This window comes from Aspergillus chevalieri, chromosome 2 (assembly GCF_016861735.1).
Source record: "Aspergillus chevalieri M1 DNA, chromosome 2, nearly complete sequence".
NCBI classification, from domain to species: domain Eukaryota; kingdom Fungi; phylum Ascomycota; class Eurotiomycetes; order Eurotiales; family Aspergillaceae; genus Aspergillus; species Aspergillus chevalieri.
The window spans coordinates 4,175,302-4,194,433 of NC_057363.1; the positions used below are offsets into that span (position 1 = coordinate 4,175,302).

General features: G+C 50.4%; 3 protein-coding genes across 3 annotated transcripts; all 3 read left to right on the top strand.

Annotated features, from left to right (window-relative positions):
* Nucleotides 1-2,251: 2,251 nt before the first annotated feature.
* Nucleotides 2,252-6,934, top strand: ACHE_21429S (uncharacterized protein; the record flags this gene model as incomplete). The annotated part of the gene is made up of 4 exons (XM_043275511.1): nt 2,252-2,707; nt 2,761-5,733; nt 5,797-6,026; nt 6,085-6,934. The coding sequence occupies 4 exons, from the start codon at nt 2,252-2,254 to the stop codon at nt 6,932-6,934; spliced, it is 4,509 nt and encodes a 1,502-aa protein (XP_043134493.1).
* A 1,110-nt stretch (nt 6,935-8,044) lies between these two features.
* On the top strand, nt 8,045-14,601 carry SEN1 (putative tRNA-splicing endonuclease; the record flags this gene model as incomplete). The annotated part of the gene is made up of 4 exons (XM_043275512.1): nt 8,045-8,067; nt 8,134-14,323; nt 14,376-14,447; nt 14,500-14,601. 4 exons carry the CDS (start codon nt 8,045-8,047, stop codon nt 14,599-14,601), a joined length of 6,387 nt encoding a protein of 2,128 aa, XP_043134494.1.
* Nucleotides 14,602-16,220: 1,619 nt separating this feature from the next.
* ACHE_21431S (uncharacterized protein) lies at nt 16,221-18,668 on the top strand (the record flags this gene model as incomplete). Its single annotated transcript, XM_043275513.1, has 1 exon — nt 16,221-18,668. One exon carries the CDS (start codon nt 16,221-16,223, stop codon nt 18,666-18,668), a length of 2,448 nt encoding a protein of 815 aa, XP_043134495.1.
* Between the last annotated feature and the right edge of the window lie 464 nt (nt 18,669-19,132).

Genomic DNA, 19,132 nt, shown 5'->3' on the forward strand with positions numbered 1-19,132 from the left:
AATAGGAGAGTGGTAATACCGATACAGAGCAATAGGGGTTGTAGCTGAGCAGTTATCGTATCTTGTACTTATAGGACTGTTGATTGAAAGACGACTGCTTTTGATGTGATCAATTGCAATCAAGGAATTGTACCAGGGCACTTTGGATGGGCCAGAATCATGAAAGCCAATATGAGACTGCGGAATCACGCCTGCCACAGGTACAGCTACGAAGTACTCTGCAGAATAGACGGTTAACGCCAAGCCATATCAGGAGGCACGACGAAGTGTCATTATTGACAATCGCATGGCCGGATTCTTGGGACAAGATGGAGACCCGTCCGGCCAGGAACGGTCGGATATTGTAAACCTTACCGTCGGTGCGATGCCAGCACGATTGTATAGATTGCCAGATCGGGAAGATGTCAAAGTGCTGACTCGTCGATCGATAAACACTGCTGGAAGAATTGGTGTCGGTACCCTTCTCGAACGGCTAGTGTTCGCTTGTGCTTGCCATGGCTTGTCAATCTTTAGTCGAAGTGACCGTGAGGCTTCTAAATCGAATGGGATCTCAATAATACTACGTACGGAGTAGTAGTGTATGTCTCCAGTCTCGGGGCAATTTGATGCTTTCGACTTGTCTCTTCGTTGAACCTCATGGTCCCCACTAGAATGAGAGACTTCTAGGGATTTGCATCGCTTTGGTCTCTGATAATGAATCAATGAGAGAGATGTAAACCAATGGTTGGAAAAGAAGCACCTCCACAGAAGATAGAAAAGCGTACTCTGTCTCCAACAAACTGCTTGCAGCAGTACCACTTCTGGTACCCGCAAAGTAGAATCATGGATATCGGATGGTTGTTCCTACATGATGGTAGTAGTGGTAGTGATAGCGGTACTGGCGATACTACGAAAGAGCAATACCCTCCGAAATAGGATACGAGACTAATCCTGATACGGCAACTCACCTGATCGGCCCCACGGCCTCATCAAAGACGGAGGACCGATGCAGACAATCCCGGTTTTCGATGCGACAACCGGGTCGTCATAATTTAATGTTAAATAAAAGCAGGCGTGGGGTTTGTGGGTGGCCACATAACTGAGCGCTCGGATGTATATCACCATCTTTATGCCGTCTGTCCCTTAGAAATCAAGCTTGCCTCTGGAAGAACCAAACTATACAACCAATGGTTACTATGGTTGTCACAACAAAGATTTTTTTTCTTCTTCTTTTCTAGTCCGTACGCTGGGTTTCCATATTCGGAACCGAACCTGGAACAGAAGGGTCTCATCCAGCCGATCTGGAGGTTAGTTGGAGGTTGGAGGTGGTGTTGGTGGCATTATGACGAGATACCTCATGGCCAAGCATACAATACGATATACATACAGTACTCGAACTATTCACCTTAGCTACTCCTCCACATTTGTAGTATAACGAAGGCCATCTTGAGCAGCAGCATAACACAGTGTACACTTCTTCATCCATCCGTTACATCCGATGCCCCGGGCTTAACTTACGCGTTCCATCGCGGATGAGTGCGGATTATTGGGCTACTTCTCGGCTGAGTCAGCTCCCAATCGGCATTGCACGGCTGGGCGGTAACAAAAAAACACCGCCCGTATACAAGGTAAGGCTCGCCCCGGCAATGGCTGGTACGTATCGTATGTAATACTGTAAGTTACCAGTGGCTTCCCTCGTTTCCCGGCGAGAGTCAGAAAGAGTTTCTAGTAGTAGCAGTAGTCTGGAGTCACAGCAAGTGTCCTTTCTCTCTCATACTACTCCCGTACCAAACCACCACCACCACTACCACTACCACTACTACTACTAGTTACTGCTATTCTCTCTTCTCTTTCTTTATTCTCTTCGATTCCCTTCCGTCATTCCTATTTGATTAATCATCCTCAGCGATCTCCCCCCGTTCGTTTTCGCCTTCGACGATTTGGAACTACGACCCAAACGATTTCTCAGCCGAGTGACGTCCTTCAATCTTTGTCGACGCAAAGACCATCGCCCTACGCCTATTGTATGGATTACGATTTCGCAGTGTTTTGGTTTCTATCGACCGCGCTGTCTTAGAAAAAGGCAGTACCGGAAGTTGAACTACTAGAAGGGAAGGCAAAAAACAACCCCCAGGGATCTCACGGACTGGCTGCGCTGTCGGGGTCCGTCTCACTTGGAGCGGATGCTCTCCCTCCATAATCACCTGGCTCTTACACCATTGTCTTTGTCCCTTTAATTTTTATGTCCTTGCGAGGGCCGACAACTGCCTAAATGTCATCTTTACAAGTCGAAGGCGCCGCGAACAACGACCCCGGTGCTGATGATCGCGAGTTGAGCAATCAAATCTCGAAACCAACAAAGCGTCAACGATGGGCAACAACGCGAATGGGAACTGCCAGTGGGGTGCGAAAACGAGTCTCCATCATGGATCGCTTGCACCGGCGCTCCCATCTGAACGACGAGAAGCGCAAGTCGGCTGCGGCAAATTCATCCAGCGGAGGCGATGCCTCAGCTGATCACGAGGAAAAGGGTCCCAACCGTCGTGTTTACTTCAACATCCCTATCCCGGAATCTGAACGCGATGAAGAGGGTTTCCCAAATAACAACTACCCCAGAAACAAGATTCGCACCGCGAAATACTCTCCGATTACATTTGTTCCCATGAACATCTGGTTTCAATTCCATAACATTGCCAACATTTATTTCTTGTTTGTGATTATTCTCAACGTGCGTAATACTTTTACCTTTCTTCTGATGGTGCGGCTAACGTTTTGCCATAGATTCCGTCCATTTTTGGTGCCAACAATCCCGGTCTCAACGCCGTCCCCCTGATTGTCATCGTCGTGGTAACCGCCATTAAAGATGCCATTGAGGATTGGCGACGTACTGTACTCGACAACGAGTTAAATAATTCGCCGGTATATCGTTTGGTGGACTGGAGTAATGTTAATTCGTCTGAGGACAATGTCTCGCTGTGGCGACGCTTCAAAAAGGCGTGTACTCGCGCAACGGTTACCACGTACAGATTCTGCAGGGATTTCATCAACGAGAAGAGGGGCATTCAGCCCAAGAAGGAGGATAGGATAGACGAATCTTTCATGGACACCGCCGATCCGCGGGCTTCAGTGTACACCCAACGCGATCTTGGTCTTTCCAATCGCGACCAAGGTCTCGACGATGCTGCGATTCAGATGACCCCTGTTCCATCGCCCACGCCAGAGGCACGTCCGGATTGGCCAATGTCAAACGGAGACAGTAGCAAATTTCTTCATCCCGACAAGGCCGTCCGCGAACCAAGTCCCTCTCCAACCCCTTCGGCCGCGACACCTCGAAAGGGCGGCAGTGTTCTCGACATGGCCAAGCAAACTCCGCAGACAGCCCGGTTCAAGCGGGATTACTGGAAAAGCGTTCAGGTTGGAGACTTCATTCGATTGTACAATGGAGACCCAGTGCCAGCTGATCTTGTTGTGCTATCAACCTCCGATATGGACGGTGCATGCTATGTTGAGACAAAGAACTTGGATGGTGAGACCAACCTGAAAGTGCGACAGGCCCTGAATTGCGGCCGTCAAGTCCGGCACGCCAGGGATTGCGAAAAGGCCGAATTCGTCATCGAAAGCGAGGCCCCGACGGCCAATTTGTACTCGTACAATGCTTCCATCCGCTGGGATCAGCGTGACCCGGATTTCCCTGACGCGCCTCGCAAGGAGATGGTTGAGCCCATCACAATCAACAACATGCTACTCCGTGGTTGCTCTCTTCGCAACACCGAATGGATCCTAGGTGTGGTCGTTTTCACTGGATCCGAGTCTAAGATCATGCTTAACTCCGGTATCACCCCGACTAAGCGTGCGCGACTCGCCAAAGATCTGAACTGGAACGTCATCTACAACTTCATCATCCTGTTTCTCATGTGTTTGGTCATGGGTATCGTGAACGGTATTGCTTGGGCTTCCAGCAATAAGTCGCTCAACTACTTCGATTACTCGCCGCCCGGAGACACCGCTCCCCCGGTTACTGGTATCGTCACCTTCTGGGTTGCTGTCGTCCTGTTTCAGAACTTGGTTCCCATCTCGCTTTATATCTCCTTGGAAATCGTTCGTACTATCCAGGCCGTGTTCATTCACTGCGACGTTTTTATGTACTACGACAAGTTGGAAATGGCGTGTGTTCCTAAGTCTTGGAACATCTCCGATGACGTTGGACAGATCGAATATATCTTTTCTGACAAGACCGGTACATTGACCCAGAACGTCATGGAATTCAAGAAGTGCACCATCAACGGAGTTCCATACGGTGAAGCGTACACGGAAGCCCAGGCTGGCATGAAACGCCGGGAAGGTGGCGACTCGGAAAGAGAGGCCGCCGAAGCTCAAGAGAAGATCGCTGCCGATACCGTCAAGATGCTCGAGATGCTTCGTAACATGCATGACAACCCGTACTTGCGGGATGAGAACTTGACTTTCGTCTCGCCCCATTTCGTTTCGGACCTGGAAGGCCAATCCGGCAAAAAGCAGAAGGAGGCTGCTGAGCATTTCATGGTTGCCCTGGCTGTGTGCCATACTGTTATCACGGAACAAACCCCAGGCGACCCGCCGCAAATTGAGTTCAAGGCACAGTCTCCCGACGAGGCTGCTCTGGTGAGCGCTGCTCGTGATTGCGGTTTCACTGTCATTGGCCGAGCCGGTGATGATTTGATTGTCAACGTTATGGGTCAAGAACGGACGTACACGGTTATGAACACTCTCGAGTTCAACTCGTCGCGAAAACGTATGAGTGCGATTGTCCGAATGCCAGATGGATCCATTCGACTTTTCTGCAAGGGTGCAGACAGTATCATCTACTCGCGATTGGCACCTGGGAAGCAACACGAATTGCGACAGAAGACTTCCGAGCAGCTTGAGATGTTTGCTCGAGAAGGATTGCGAACTCTCTGTATCGCGGATCGGGAGCTTAGCGAAGAGGAGTACCAGACCTGGAGTCGCGAACACGACATTGCAGCAGCGGCTCTTACCGACCGTGAGGAGAAGCTTGAACAGGTATCCAGTGCTATTGAACAGGAACTCATGCTTATTGGTGGTACTGCAATTGAGGATCGACTTCAGGACGGTGTTCCCGATACCATCTCCTTGCTGGCAGATGCGGGTATCAAACTCTGGGTTTTGACTGGCGACAAGGTCGAGACGGCTATCAACATCGGATACTCCTGCAATCTTTTGAACAACAATATGGAGCTGATCGTGTTCAATATCCCCGAATCTCAACCGCGGCAAGCCGCACAAGAGTTGGCCAATCACTTGCAGAAGTTTGGCTTAACAGGATCCGACGAAGAGCTTATGGCTGCCCGTGGGGAACACGCACCACCACCACCGACTCATGCTGTTGTGATTGACGGTGACACGCTCAAACTCATGCTCAGCGACGAGTTGAAACAAAAATTCCTGTTGCTGTGCAAGCAGTGTCGGTCGGTTCTCTGCTGTCGTGTCAGTCCTGCCCAAAAGGCGGCCGTTGTGAAGCTGGTCAAGAATGGTCTCAACATCATGGCTTTGTCAATTGGTGATGGTGCCAATGATGTTGCCATGATTCAGGAGGCAGACGTCGGTGTTGGTATTGCTGGTGAAGAAGGTCGACAAGCAGCCATGTCATCCGACTATGCAATCGGACAATTCCGATTCCTTCAACGGCTCATCCTGGTTCATGGAAGATACTCTTATCGTCGTATGGGTGAGACAATCGCGAACTTCTTCTACAAGGTTAGTTTCAGCACCCTCCATTTCCCTTCGGGTATAATGATTGACGCTAACTGTATCTCACAGAACTTGGTGTGGACGTTCGCCCTTTTCTGGTACTGTATCTACAACGACTTCGACGGTTCCTATCTGTTCGATTACACCTACATTGTCTTGGTCAACGTTGCTTTCACTTCGTTGCCTGTGATCTTCATGGGTATTCTGGATCAAGATGTCGATGACAAGGTGTCATTGGCCGTTCCTCAATTGTACATGAGAGGTATTGAGCGGAAGGAATGGTCGCAGCTCAAGTTCTGGTAAGTTCCTCACACATGGCTCTTGCTGCTGCTCTGTTTAGATACTAACAAACTTCAGGTTGTATATGGGTGACGGTCTCTATCAGTCGATCATCTGCTTCTTCATGCCGTATCTGCTGTATGCGCCTGCGAATTTCATCACTGCAAACGGTTTGAACGTCAACGACCGAACCCGTATGGGTGTTTTGGTTGCTTCCGCCGCCGTTATCGCCAGTAACACCTACGTTATCATGAATACCTACCGCTGGGATTGGTTGACTGTGTTGATCAACGCTATCAGTTCTCTCCTGATCTTCTTCTGGACTGGTGTCTATTCTTGCTTCACTGCTGCAGGGACATTCTATCATTCAGCAGCAGAAGTGTACGGCACTTTGTCCTTCTGGGTGGTACTTCTTATTACCGTCATAATATGTCTCCTCCCTCGTTTTACCGTCAAGTCGATCCAGAAGGTTTTCTTCCCTTACGATGTGGATATCGTCCGTGAATGGGTAACCATGGGTAAATTTAAGCACTTGGAAGAAAACGAGACGTACGTGCCTCCTTCTGTTGCACCTGGTTCCGGGGACGCTTCCGCAACCTCTTCGGACTTGGGGAAACCAATTGAGCCTTCTATGAAACAAGATCCCTTTTCAGACGATCACCAAGCCATGTATCCGCCTACACGTGCCACTCATATGCGGAGCCTGAATGGGAGTAACGGAACGAATTATACAGATAGCCTTGATCATGCACAACATCATGCCCAGCCGATGGACTTCGTTCGTCCTGCACAAACATGCCATTCGTTTGACAGAGATCTTCCGAGTTATGAGGCCACGAACGACTTTTCGACCGCAGGCGCTCATTATCAACAGGTCCCACACAGTCCTCTCAAGGGTCGCAACGATCCTCCTCTACATGTCGTATAGAAATCCTTCTCCATTTTCGTCTTATATATTCACCTGATCTCTTTTTGATACGATGATTGTCGGTTCATCCGCCTGTTACACTCGATCTTTTCATCATTTCATTTGCGTCATTACGAGGATACTTCTTTTTTCTTTGTTTTTACAGCATGTTGCTCTATTCCCCGATAGATGGCGTTCGGTTTACAAAGTTGGCTGGTGGTCGGCGCTTTTCCTCTCTCTCTTAATGCTTTTTCTTTTGCTGCAAACACCTTACGGTTTCATCTTTCTTCAAGTGCTACCGTTTGTTCTGCGCCATTGTACTTGACTGGCTTTATTTCGTTTCTTTGTACAAAAGCTTTCTCTTTGCTTTCTGTTTTACACCCTCTTCCTATTGATTAATTCGATTGATGGGTCACTATTTTGGTTGCTGGTTTTACTATATGCTCGTCCTGAATCTCCGGAAGCTGTGTGGGCGTGGCTTGTATTGGAGGATTATTGAATTTATGTACTCTATTGAAGACCTCAATGAGAAAGGCTTTCTAATGAGGATATTGATTTATTCATCTGTACATCAACCAAGGAAGACTTGTAGAATTACTTGTATGCCGGATTGTATCGAAGGCCCGGCGCGTTGGACGCGTAAAGTGGTCGCGGTTCACCGCCTTCCTGATACAGTAGACAAAATGACAGGACGCCTCCGAGCAGCAAATCTGTATTATCGCTTGCTGAGGTTCTTTTGCTTCTTTCCACTGTTTAGTCCTTCTGGAACGCTTTCAAGTGAAGGCATAGGGAGGTGTCTCAGCCAAATTTACTATCTGACTTCCCTTTGTGTCATTCGTTGCAGCCTTCATACCCTCATGCAGTGTCAGAGTGCCGTGCATTGAAATCGTCCCATGTACGAAGTATCTCACTTTGAATCTTTTTCTCTATCTTTGGTCCAGCCGTCCTTCCTCTCCTTTTCGATTCATTTATTAGCTATGTCTCTATAGGCCGTTCCTGCATTGGATGAATCTGGCTTTTTGAATGTTTGCGATGGGAAGATTTGCCGGCCTTTCCTCAGCGCAGGCGTCATAAAATTGATCAAGGAATGTAATTGTTGTCTCTCCTTTACGCGGCAAAGCTATCAACATCATGGAGTGTATGGATGGTATCAGGTAAGTGTAATGGCCTGTCTGAGTCTTCCAGGTCAAATGACTGATCTTTCGTCCTCTTCTCTATAGGGAGCTACAAGCCCTCCCTGACAACGTCCACATCCTATGCCCCCGACAACATGACGACGACCACGGACAGTACGACGATCCAAACGAACGAGACGAATCGGGGAAGACAGTCGCGGAGCTCACGGAGGAGGCCACGAGCCGCAGGGAGAAATTTCTGTCGTGCATGCGCATTTTAGCATATAGCGAGGAAGGTGTTGCGGAGCTGCAATCCTGGATCTGGCGAAGATTGGACGATGCGCTCGAGAAATGCGACCTCTGCATTAAGAAATACTACACGGGCAAGGTCTGGCTTATGGAGCATTTGAAGGAGAGTTACGATGATGAAGATATCGAGAAATTCGGTCGCATGCTGGACGAGTGGGATATTAAGCGGATCACCAAGAACCTGAATGTTGCGACGGCTCGGTTAAAAGAGGTGCCCCCTCAGGAAATTGCGCTTCATGTGCTCGACCGCGCATCGCTGTTATCGATTTTCGAGACATTGAGCTGTGAAGCTATGCTGCGCAATGATGCCTTGCTACAACAATACTTCGACGAACCTTTTCGCCTGATTCAGACTAAGCGCAGTCTGAAGGTTTCCGATTACATCCCTGCCGTCACTCGTTTTCTGTTCGATCCCAACCAGAACCGCAGTTTCTGGGCTATTCATTCTTGGATGCGGTACCCTCGGCCCCCGACTACGATGGAGTTTGACTGGGCGATTAAAGAGGGTCTTTTGGATGCTCTTAGAGTAGCTTCTCAGCAGCCGCCACAGATCGCTGTTATCCAGAGGCTGTGGCGTGGCATGCAACTCGTAGTGAAGAGGTTGGACAAGGACCAGATCACTCATCATTTACGAGCGCTGGAAATTGATCCTTGCCGTCTCTCTGTGGATCATCTTGCTATGCAGTCGCCTGGTCTTCGTTTCCTTTTGAACACCATCCAGACCTTTTTGGAGAAGGCGCCTGGTGACTTTTGGGATGCCATGCAGACGATTTCCCCCAAAGCGATTATTGAGCAGATTTTCTATAACCCCCAGTTCGATGCGTTCCTTATGCAAACCACCGATGGCGAGCCGTTTGAGAAATCCGCCATGAAGGACATGCTATCGTGGATCAGCCCGTTCATGTCGTCTCTCAAGGGTGCTCATCAGCCATCTGCTTGCAGGTTCCTGGCATATCAGCTCCTCCAACGATTCCAGGACCTGCGCTATCCCAACCTAGCCAGATATCACTGCTTCCATATCGGGTTGGCGAGTCTCGTTCATACTCTTCGAAGATTTACCGACCATGAATCGTCAAGAGGCTCAGTGGGGCGTGTTGTCCTGTCTGAGACGCTTGAGATTGTAAGCGAGAACATTAACACAATCCTGAAGCCTCCGAATTTCACTGTGGAGCAAGGGAAGCAGCAAGAAATCTCCTCGTTATGCATGGACGTCATCCGCAATACATTAGCGCTTGAGTGTCAGTCTCTGAAGAGCGACTACGAAATTATCCTCCGATACGATACCCTTCAGCACGGCGTAAGCACCTATTCGGCACCGATTTGGGATGCGGTTGTCAAGCATCTACATGAAGATAATAAGGGCCTATCTACGTCTGCTCTGCTTGGTATTCTGCCTCTCGTTGGCCTGGAGAAGTTCCCTACAAAGGGCGAAGCCAGCCAGGAGAAGAGGGATTTCAATATGAATTATGGCCATCTTACACATTTTTCATGTCAGATTATTGAACGTCTCTCGGATTTCAAGCCGGAGCATCTCGACGACTTGTTCAAGAGTCAAGATACCAGCAGCGCCCTGATCTCTGCTCTCTTTGCAGCTGATTTGAACACCTACCAGTCAGCGGTGACTCTTATCAAGAATGTTAGCGGCCAGTCTGCTCGACGGGATGCCATGTCCCATTTGCTGCAGTCTTTCTTCACGACTACGATGTACGGACTTAGCTGGTCTTTTCGGCGTATCTCGAACATGAAGACGTTCGCATCCGCCCCCAGGATGCTTCACACTGGTACCGATATCATGGATATTCTATGCGATACTCAGACCGGTATGCTTAGAACTCGGAAGCTCGCGGACCGCAGGGAGATACTTTCCCTTCAGAAGCTCTGGGAGTACCTGTGGCAAGCGTTGACTACGATCTTCAACGAAACGGAATCGTGGCATCTCAGAGGAAACGACAAAAGCGTGATGTTGGAGTTCTGCCGTGACTCTATGCAATTTGCAGATCTCCTTTTTGATCAATATAGCGTTTTCATTGGCGCTGTCGTCGATGCAGACCCGAGCCAGGATAAGACGGCGCGCGAGAGTTTCCTCAAGCCACCGACCACGACTATGAGTGCAATGGTAAAATGGCTTCGGCTTAAAGACGAGTACCTGGCCACGACTTTGGTTGGGCTCGTCGCCAAACTTCTCCGGCTCTTGGGAGAACTCAGCGTGACCACTGTGAAAGAGGATGCCCTCGGTTTCATTGAAGGCGTTGCTGTCAAGTCTACAATCAAAACTATCCTAACGCCACGAGAGAAAGCAGAGTTAGTTCGGGCTCTGGAAGCATACTACAAGAAACCTGTTATCACTGCTTCGACAGCCAGTCTCAAGAAGCAGAGCATGATCACAGCCTTTGCCAAACCAGCCGATGCCTCTGCTACGGCCAGCCCGAAATCTCCTAGTGACGAAGAATTCGATGAGGAAGGTGTCTCTGATAATATTCTGCTGCAGCTTTCTCGCTCCGTCGAACTCAACAAGGCGCGAGTTGCGGCAGAGAACAAGAAGAAGGCAGAGAAAGCGGCCAAGGCTCTACCGGCTATTCCAAAGCCTGCTGCTGCTGCGCCGTTGAAGCCTGCCGCAAATGTCCTGTCGTTCCGTGAGAAGCGCGAGAGAGAGAAGGAAGCGAAGAAGAAGCGTGACCTTGAACAATTGGCGCGATTGAAGAAGAATATCCCTGCACGTGGTGTCGCGGAGCAGACCGCTGAGCAGGGATCCGGACTGAGTGGAATTGGTGTCAAGGGTAAAGATCACAGTACACCGGCTGAGAGCATGATGGTCTCTTCTGGCTCAGAATCCGAATCGGAAAGCGAAGATGAACTCGACAAGGAGCTTTTCGGTGCTAAGGCTAGTTCGAAGCCTGATGCAGTCAAGGCCTATGAAGAGAGCAAGAGACTGTCTCTCAAGCAGCAGGCTCCTATCAAGAAGGTCAAGCAAGTGCGATCGGCCAAGGATATGCGTGCTCGTTTGGCACCAGACTTGTCAGCTTTGCATCGGACGATACTGTCTTGGGATTACTTTGCGAATGGTGATTTGCCGCCGAACTCGGGCACTACCGATTACACACTGGTTTCGAATGCGTTTAAAGATCCTATCGATTACCAGCGGACTTTCGAGCCTCTTTTGGTTCTCGAAGCGTGGCAAGGATTCCAGTCTTCGAAGGAAGAGGGTTCCTTCAAACCATTCGAGGTCAAGGTCGCCACGCGTCTATCTGTCGACTCGTTTGTTGAAGTCAGCACTACCATGCCTGCTATGGAGCTCAGGGACTTTGGCCTAGGCGAGTCAGACCTAGTCCTCCTCTCGAAATCGAAAACTCCGACGAATGATTCCGCGGCTCCTCACTGTCTTGCTCGGGTTTCTGGGATCAACAAGAAGAAGGGCACGGTTGAGATTGCGTATCGGGTTGTTCCTGGTAATCCGTTTATTAACTCTCTCGCGCCCGGAAATGGTATTTGGGGCGCGAAGATTACGTCTTTGACTCCCCTTGAGCGTGAATACGGTGCACTCATGGCCTTGCAATATTACGACTTGTGTGAGGAGATTGTGAGGGCAAAGCCTTCGCCCATCCTGAAGTATTCGGATACGTCTCTCAAGCCCATCGCCGACAACTACAATCTCAACCCTGCGCAAGCAAAGGCGATCAAGTCTGCCCTTGATAATGACGCCTTTACTCTGATCCAGGGTCCTCCGGGATCTGGAAAGACCAAGACCATTGTAGCTCTCGTGGGAGCTCTCTTGACCAATGTGCTTGGTGATCAAGGAACGGCGATTGCACGACCAACCACCATTGGCAACTCGCGACCGCCGGTGAGATCGTCTACGGCGAAGAAATTGCTCGTCTGTGCGCCCAGTAACGCCGCCGTCGATGAATTGGTCATGCGTTTCAAGGAAGGTGTGAAGACGGTGAACGGGCGCAACGAGAAGCTCTCCGTAATTCGTCTGGGAAGAAGTGACGCCATCAATACCAATGTGCTCGACGTGACGTTGGATGAATTGGTCAACGCAAGGTTGGGCCAGAGCAACCGTAAAGATGCCGGGGAAAGGGATTTGCAGAAAATTTACATGGAGCACAAGGCTGCTGATACGTCGTTCAAGGAAGTACGGGCTAGAATGGACCAGTGTAGAGCACAAGGCCTGCCTGTTCCGGCTGAGTTGGAGCGGGAGTTTGACCTCCTCAAGAAAAAGAAGACCCAGTTGAGTCAGGAAATCGACAGCGCGAGAGATAAGAATCACTCTGCGGCGCGTGATGCCGATTTGACGCGGCGTCGCATTCAGCAGGAGATCATTGACGGCGCTCATGTTATTTGCGCAACGCTCAGCGGTAGTGGTCATGAGATGTTCCAGAACCTGAGCATTGAGTTTGAAACGGTCGTCATCGATGAAGCGGCGCAGTCGATTGAATTAAGCGCCCTTATCCCTCTCAAGTACGGCTGCTCTAAGTGTATCCTTGTCGGAGACCCCAAACAGCTGCCACCCACCGTTTTGTCCAAGGTTGCTTCTCGGTTCCAGTACGAGCAGAGTTTATTCGTCAGAATGCAAGCCAATCATCCCCAGGACGTGCATCTGCTGGATACGCAGTACCGTATGCATCCGGAAATCAGCGCCTTCCCCAGCTCTGCGTTCTACGACGGAAAACTTCAGGATGGACCTAACATGGGACCATTACGTGCCCGACCATGGCATCAGAGTGAATTGCTCACGCCGTACCGGTTCTTCGATGTCCAGGGTCTTCATCAAAGTGCTGCAAAGGGTCATTCGCTGATTAACGTTGCAGAGCTTCAGGTGGCCATGCAACTTTATGAGCGTTTGGTGACGGATTTCCGGGCTTTCGACTTTGCCGGAAAGATTGGTATCATCACACCGTATAAGGGTCAGTTGAGGGAAATGAAGACGCGGTTCGCTGCCAGATATGGAAATGAGATTTTCAATATCGTCGACTTCAACACCACCGACGCTTTCCAGGGTCGAGAAAGCGAGGTTATTATCTTTTCGTGTGTGCGCGCTTCGAACAAAGGTATTGGTTTCCTGTCCGATATTCGACGTATGAACGTCGGTTTGACGCGTGCCAAATCATCGCTTTGGGTCCTGGGTAATTCGCAATCTCTTCTCCAGGGCGAGTTCTGGAATAAGCTCATTACGAACGCTCGATCGAGAAATGTCTACACCGACGGTGATGTGTTGAAGCTCCTCGCGCGGCCGCAATTTACGGGCTACAAGAATGTGGAGATGGTCGATGTTGACGCGCCAGAGCCACTGGTACCCTCGCGGGCTTCCTCGGCGGCATCCGTATCACGACCATCGTCTGTTTCTCTAGGAAATCTTCCCTTTGAATCACCGTCGCATTCTGTATCTGCGTCTGCCAAGGGTACCCCACCGGCTCCGTTGCCTGAGGGCCCGTCAGGGGGTGCAAATGGATTGGACGACAACCGGATGTGTGGCTACTGCGGTAGCTTCGAGCATATGACACCCCACTGCGACAATATCGATGCCAAGGAGGCTTCTCGGGGCACGTGCTACAGATGCCAGGCCTCTGGACACCGACGGTACGATTGCACGGTGGAGCGCTGCACCGAATGCGGGAGATGCGGGCACCTTGCCAGTGCATGCCCATCTCCGAACTCCTTGTCCAAGAAGGAGAAGGCACGGATTTCGCGGGAAGAGTATAGCCATGCCCAGATCCAGAAGCAGAAGTCGCAGCGCCAGCGACAAAAGCAGCTTGGTGGACATGATCCCAAAATCCCGGTTATTCAAACATCGAATCCGCCAGAAAATAAGAAACTCCAACCATCTTCGAAGGACGATCATAGCGGAGGGGAGAAACGGAAACGTCCTGAGTCGCCAACGTCAGATAACAAAGCTGCACGGCCGCGGAAGTCGAAAGAAGGTGCACCACCAAATGTGCCCAGAGGACCAAGGCATCGGCTTGATGCTAATGTTCCTACGAACACGGGGGTAAGTTGTTGACTGGTTTTGTTTTGTTCTAAAATTATGCTAATTTGTACAGGACCTGGTCAAGCCATCGCGGGACGGGCCAGCGTATGGTCCCATTGAACGGGCTCCTAGTGGTCCAGCGGATGTACGTTTCTCCAGCTTTATTCTTGAACGGCGTTTACTGATTGACTCTATAGCTCCCTCCACGGCCTCCACAAAGACCACCAGGCGTTAGACCGCCGCCTGTGATGCGCAAAAAGAAAGAAGCGGATCCATTCATCCGACCGAAACGGAGATGACAACCGTTTTGAGTACATTTTCATTTCGCTCTTTGTTTTTCATTCGCTGTATATTGCTCCCACTTGTGTTTGCTCTACATACTTGGACGCTTTGATATTCCTTTTGTGCAAAAATCTGGGCTAGTGATTAGTTAGTCATGTTGGTTATTTGAAGCGAGGATAACGAGCATTGGGAGGCGTTCGGAATTTGATATCTTCGAGGGTATGGACTCCTCGGGAGATATCGATCGCATCGGATTATTGTTTAGATGAGCACTCAACCCAAAGTTAAAGAACGATACACCGTAAACATGTCAACACTAATCATAAGACATGATTATAGATGTAAGGAAGCAGACGATCAGTTCTTTCAGACTCAACGCTCGGACGATGCAAACTTCCTTTGTGCAGAACAAACTCGCACTAAGCATCCTTTGTGACACGTCCAAACCCAGCCAAGCACAGACAAACCGCTGCCTTTCATGCATATGGCGTGGTTTCCTTTCTTTGTGCATGTGTCACATTAGCTGTAGTTTCTCGCTAGCCTGTTCCCTGTTCCTTGTTGCCTTGCATCGCGGTATGAAGGTGGGAGGGGTACAGCGTGCCTTTATGGGGTCAACAGGGAGGTAACAAGTAAAGACACTGCATACTGCTTCACCCCCTACAGCGTTAATTTGTATCATATTCTGATCATGGCATCATAATCCTGCTGTGTGCTTGACGAAATGATGTAGCCTTACTCCGTACTAAGAACCTCTGCAAATACCCGATGCGGAGAAATCGATCTATCACCTCTCAGCTGCTGACTCGATGGATCGTACTTACGATCAGCTGTTAATCTTCGATAGTTCCTTTATTATTTTACCTGTACATACCGCAGCCTGCAAAGAACCGTTCCCTTTGTTTCTCACCTTGTCCCTGTCCCGGTTCTTCCCTTTCCTCCCCTTGGACATGTCCATGTGCATGACTCGGTGATTATTGCTTACTGCTCTTCATATTCCGTAACTGTAGCTATGTCTATATCTGGGCCCAGATCGCATTCCACAGCTATACACAGTTTGTTCCTACATTCCGATCGAAGTCATCTTAATCTTACCATGTATAAAAGTAGTCGAGATGATAGCTCAACGGCGCTACGAACCTTGCCTAACTCGATGAATCTTTTCAAATCTGGACTCAGACTTTGGCGATCTGCCATGTTGTTTGTTCTTTCGTCCGGGGAGAAAAGAAGAAATACATAGCGCCAATCTGTCGTACATGATCATATAAAACATCGGACTATCGATTCTTTGCAGCTGGATCTGTCCTTTTTCTTTTTCTTCGTTTGACTTCGTTGATCTGCTCTCCTGATTATTATTAAACGGGTAAACAAGTCAGCTGGTAAGCAGGAGCAGTGCACACTATGGACTGTACTACATTGATTAACCCGAGTGTTTGCAGAATTCATCGAATATTTCCGACAATATTGCCTCGTGGCTTTTGTCTCTCTTTCCTTCCAATTCCCGAGCTATTGCCAACTGCTCTATGACCGCTGCGAGCCCATTTCTCGTTTGAGACGCAGTTTGAATACTGAACTCTTTTTTTTCGCCTTTGGCTAACCGACTCGATTCGAGCCCTCCTTGCTCCCACCTCCCGTCTCGATGCGGCATTGGAACGACTTGCACGAGAGCTTAGCTGCACCCAGCCCGATTGTGCCAACCGGTCCGCCGTTGTCGTCGAAACATCACCAGAAACACTTCCATTACACAATGTCTTCCAAACAACAACTTCCGTTCTCTGCAAACAGCACGCTGCCCCTTCCATACTCGGGTGAGACTGAAGAGCACAGCCATATTAAGACTGACCAGGACGTGGCAGAGTTGGTGCATTGTCTTCAGACTCAGGCTGCTTCTGCTTCTTCACCACCTGGTTCGCTCTCTTCGAACTCGCCACCACCTACCACCACCGGTGCTCGCGAGATGTTCAAAGCTGGACACCGTCGTCTTCGACAATTGGCCCAGCGCCAGAAGAAAGACGCCGCCGACCCCGAGACAAAAGCCGAAGAGGACAGACAGCAGCTCTCCGCCCTGCAACGGGAGGGTCTCCTGCCTGCATCCGCTGTCAAAAAGTCCCATGCAAAGAAGGGGAGTGTTGATTCCACGTCACAGACCAGCTGCAAGTCGAGTTCGCGGCGTGATGTCGAACGCATCGGGCAGCCGTGGCTGGCTGATCCGCTTGAGAGGTGCATGGCTGATCCGCTCATGTCGTCGGGCCGTGTTGCTTCGATGGATTTGAGTCACTTGAATTCGTCCACAAATAGTGCTGTGGCTCAGGAGCCGGGGGCAAAGTATAAGTCGGCACTGCCGTTTCAGCCGTTGACGTTGCCGGATTTTATCGCCAGTGGTAGACGGGATTCTGCGCAGCAGGCACTTGATGGTTTCCTCGAGCATGCTGGTAAAACGTCGCCAGCAGACAATGCCTCTCCTTCCAACGATACGAACAAAGAGTCCAATCCCGCCAACACATCCGAGACCAACACAACCCAGGAGCAAAAGAAACCTGAGAACACCGACTCAACTGCAAAAGCCAAACCTGCCCCCAAAAACACGCTCAAGCTCTTCCCTGACCCCGTCCCGCCGCGACTATCGAGTAAAACAGCATTGCGGTTATCGAAGGTCCCACCAGCAAACGGCCTCCAGCGCGCACAGCAGAAACTCCCGACATTGAACGAGATTTCGAAATCAGCGTTACCGTCTCCCACCGCACAACACGCCAGAGATCGTCCTCCAAAAGAGCCCAGGTCGGCTCCGGCAGCCACCAGTCAGTTCATCGGTGTCGAGCGAGAGAAGGCGGAGAACGCAGAACAGTCGTCCAACGACAAGAACACGCCTCGGTACTCGGCTTTGCCTATGAATGCTATCAATGCGTTTCCTCTGCCTGCGCCCACGAGGCCTTTGCCTTCGTTGCCCGAGAATGCCGCAGCTGATGCAAAGGTACCCAGGAAGAGCCAACCCATTCGGAATGTGTCCAGCCCTGTTCCAGATAGCTCGAATCGACAGACAGAAACTGCTCGCCAACCGCCAAACCAGCCACCGAAATGCGCAACACCTGAGCCGGCTCAGGAGCGCAACCGTGCGGGAGCCCCTGCACGCAGGGTGAAGGAAATGGCACAGTATCTTGACGTGGCTGCTTCGGGGGAGACCGAGAAGAGGTCGCGATCGTTGGATGTTGCTCGTCCGGAGGAACCGAAAGATCATGCGAAACAGAATGTCAGGCGCAGCATGGAGGTCACCCAGTGGGTTCATAGGGACGCTGTGCCAGGCCCTCTGCCTACTCCACCACCAGAGTCCCATGCACGCTCTAGTGGTAGGTCTGTGCCTACGAGCCCGAAGCTAAAGCACAGCGAGCCAACGTTGGGGCCTGCGTTCCGCGAAGGTCAGATCCAGCGAAGCAACAGCTACCGGGAGCCGATTCGGAACGAGAAGGTGAGCAGCGATCAACACGACGACCTCCGCTCCGAATACCCCATCCCGTCCTCAGACGAAGAAGGTATCGCCCGCAATCCCTGGTCAAGCCGGGCACAGAAGAAGCGCCGACGAGCAAAGCCGCAAAAACCAGTTGACCCCGCCCAGTCAACGCAGCGAATTCCTCGCATTGAAAAGCCCGCACAACGTGAGTCCATGTCGCCGCCGAACAACCGCAGCAGTCGCAGCTTTGGCAGGTCGTCGCCCCTGTCGCAGTACTCCCAGTGCACATATCACTCTCACGACTCGAGCGCCATAAGCATCCTCGAGGGACGCATTGCACAGCTCGAGCGTCAGAACAAGATCCTTCAAGCCGCTCTTCTGGCGGCCCTGGACGTCGGCAACAAAGGAAGCACCGAGAGTCTTCTCAGCGGAACAGTCGCATCGTTGCTTTCTGCACCGTCAGTTTCGTCCAAGACGTCGCCGGCTTCGAGCTATGACGAGCGAACGGAGAAGTCGAAGCGGAGGGAGACTTGGCTCGATACCAGCAGCAGACGCAGTAGCGTGAGTTCCGCTGGGGAGGATATGGATTTTGGATGGTTGTCGGATAAGTCGAGTGTTGGGGATTCACTCAGAGTGCCATAATATTTGGCTTTGACGTTCTTTTATCTTTCCTTTTCTTTCATCTGTAGATATATGGTTTTGTTTGGCTTGACAAGCCCAGGTTAGCTACATATGTAGAATTAATCACGTTCATTGTCTGTAGCATTGAGTTGTGTCATTTTGTCACCCATTGTCCATGATACCAATCCTGTTAGTTAGTGCAATACCATCTGAATGACCCTTTATCAAGAAGCAAAAGTCCACGTTGGCCTCTAGAATCTAAGTTGAAGTAAAGTGACCTTGCGTCCTTGCTCTGATTAGTCATCATTCGAGGTGAATTGGGCCGCCGCTCCAAAACAACAGCGATTCAGTCCATTGCGAGATATCCTCAATTCATTTTGCAGACCAGGCGGGCTGGAGCTGCTTGAAGAGCTGGACCATCGAATTCATATCGAGATTTTTAAATTGACTCTTACCCCTTATTCTGCCAGCGTGTTTGTTCGACC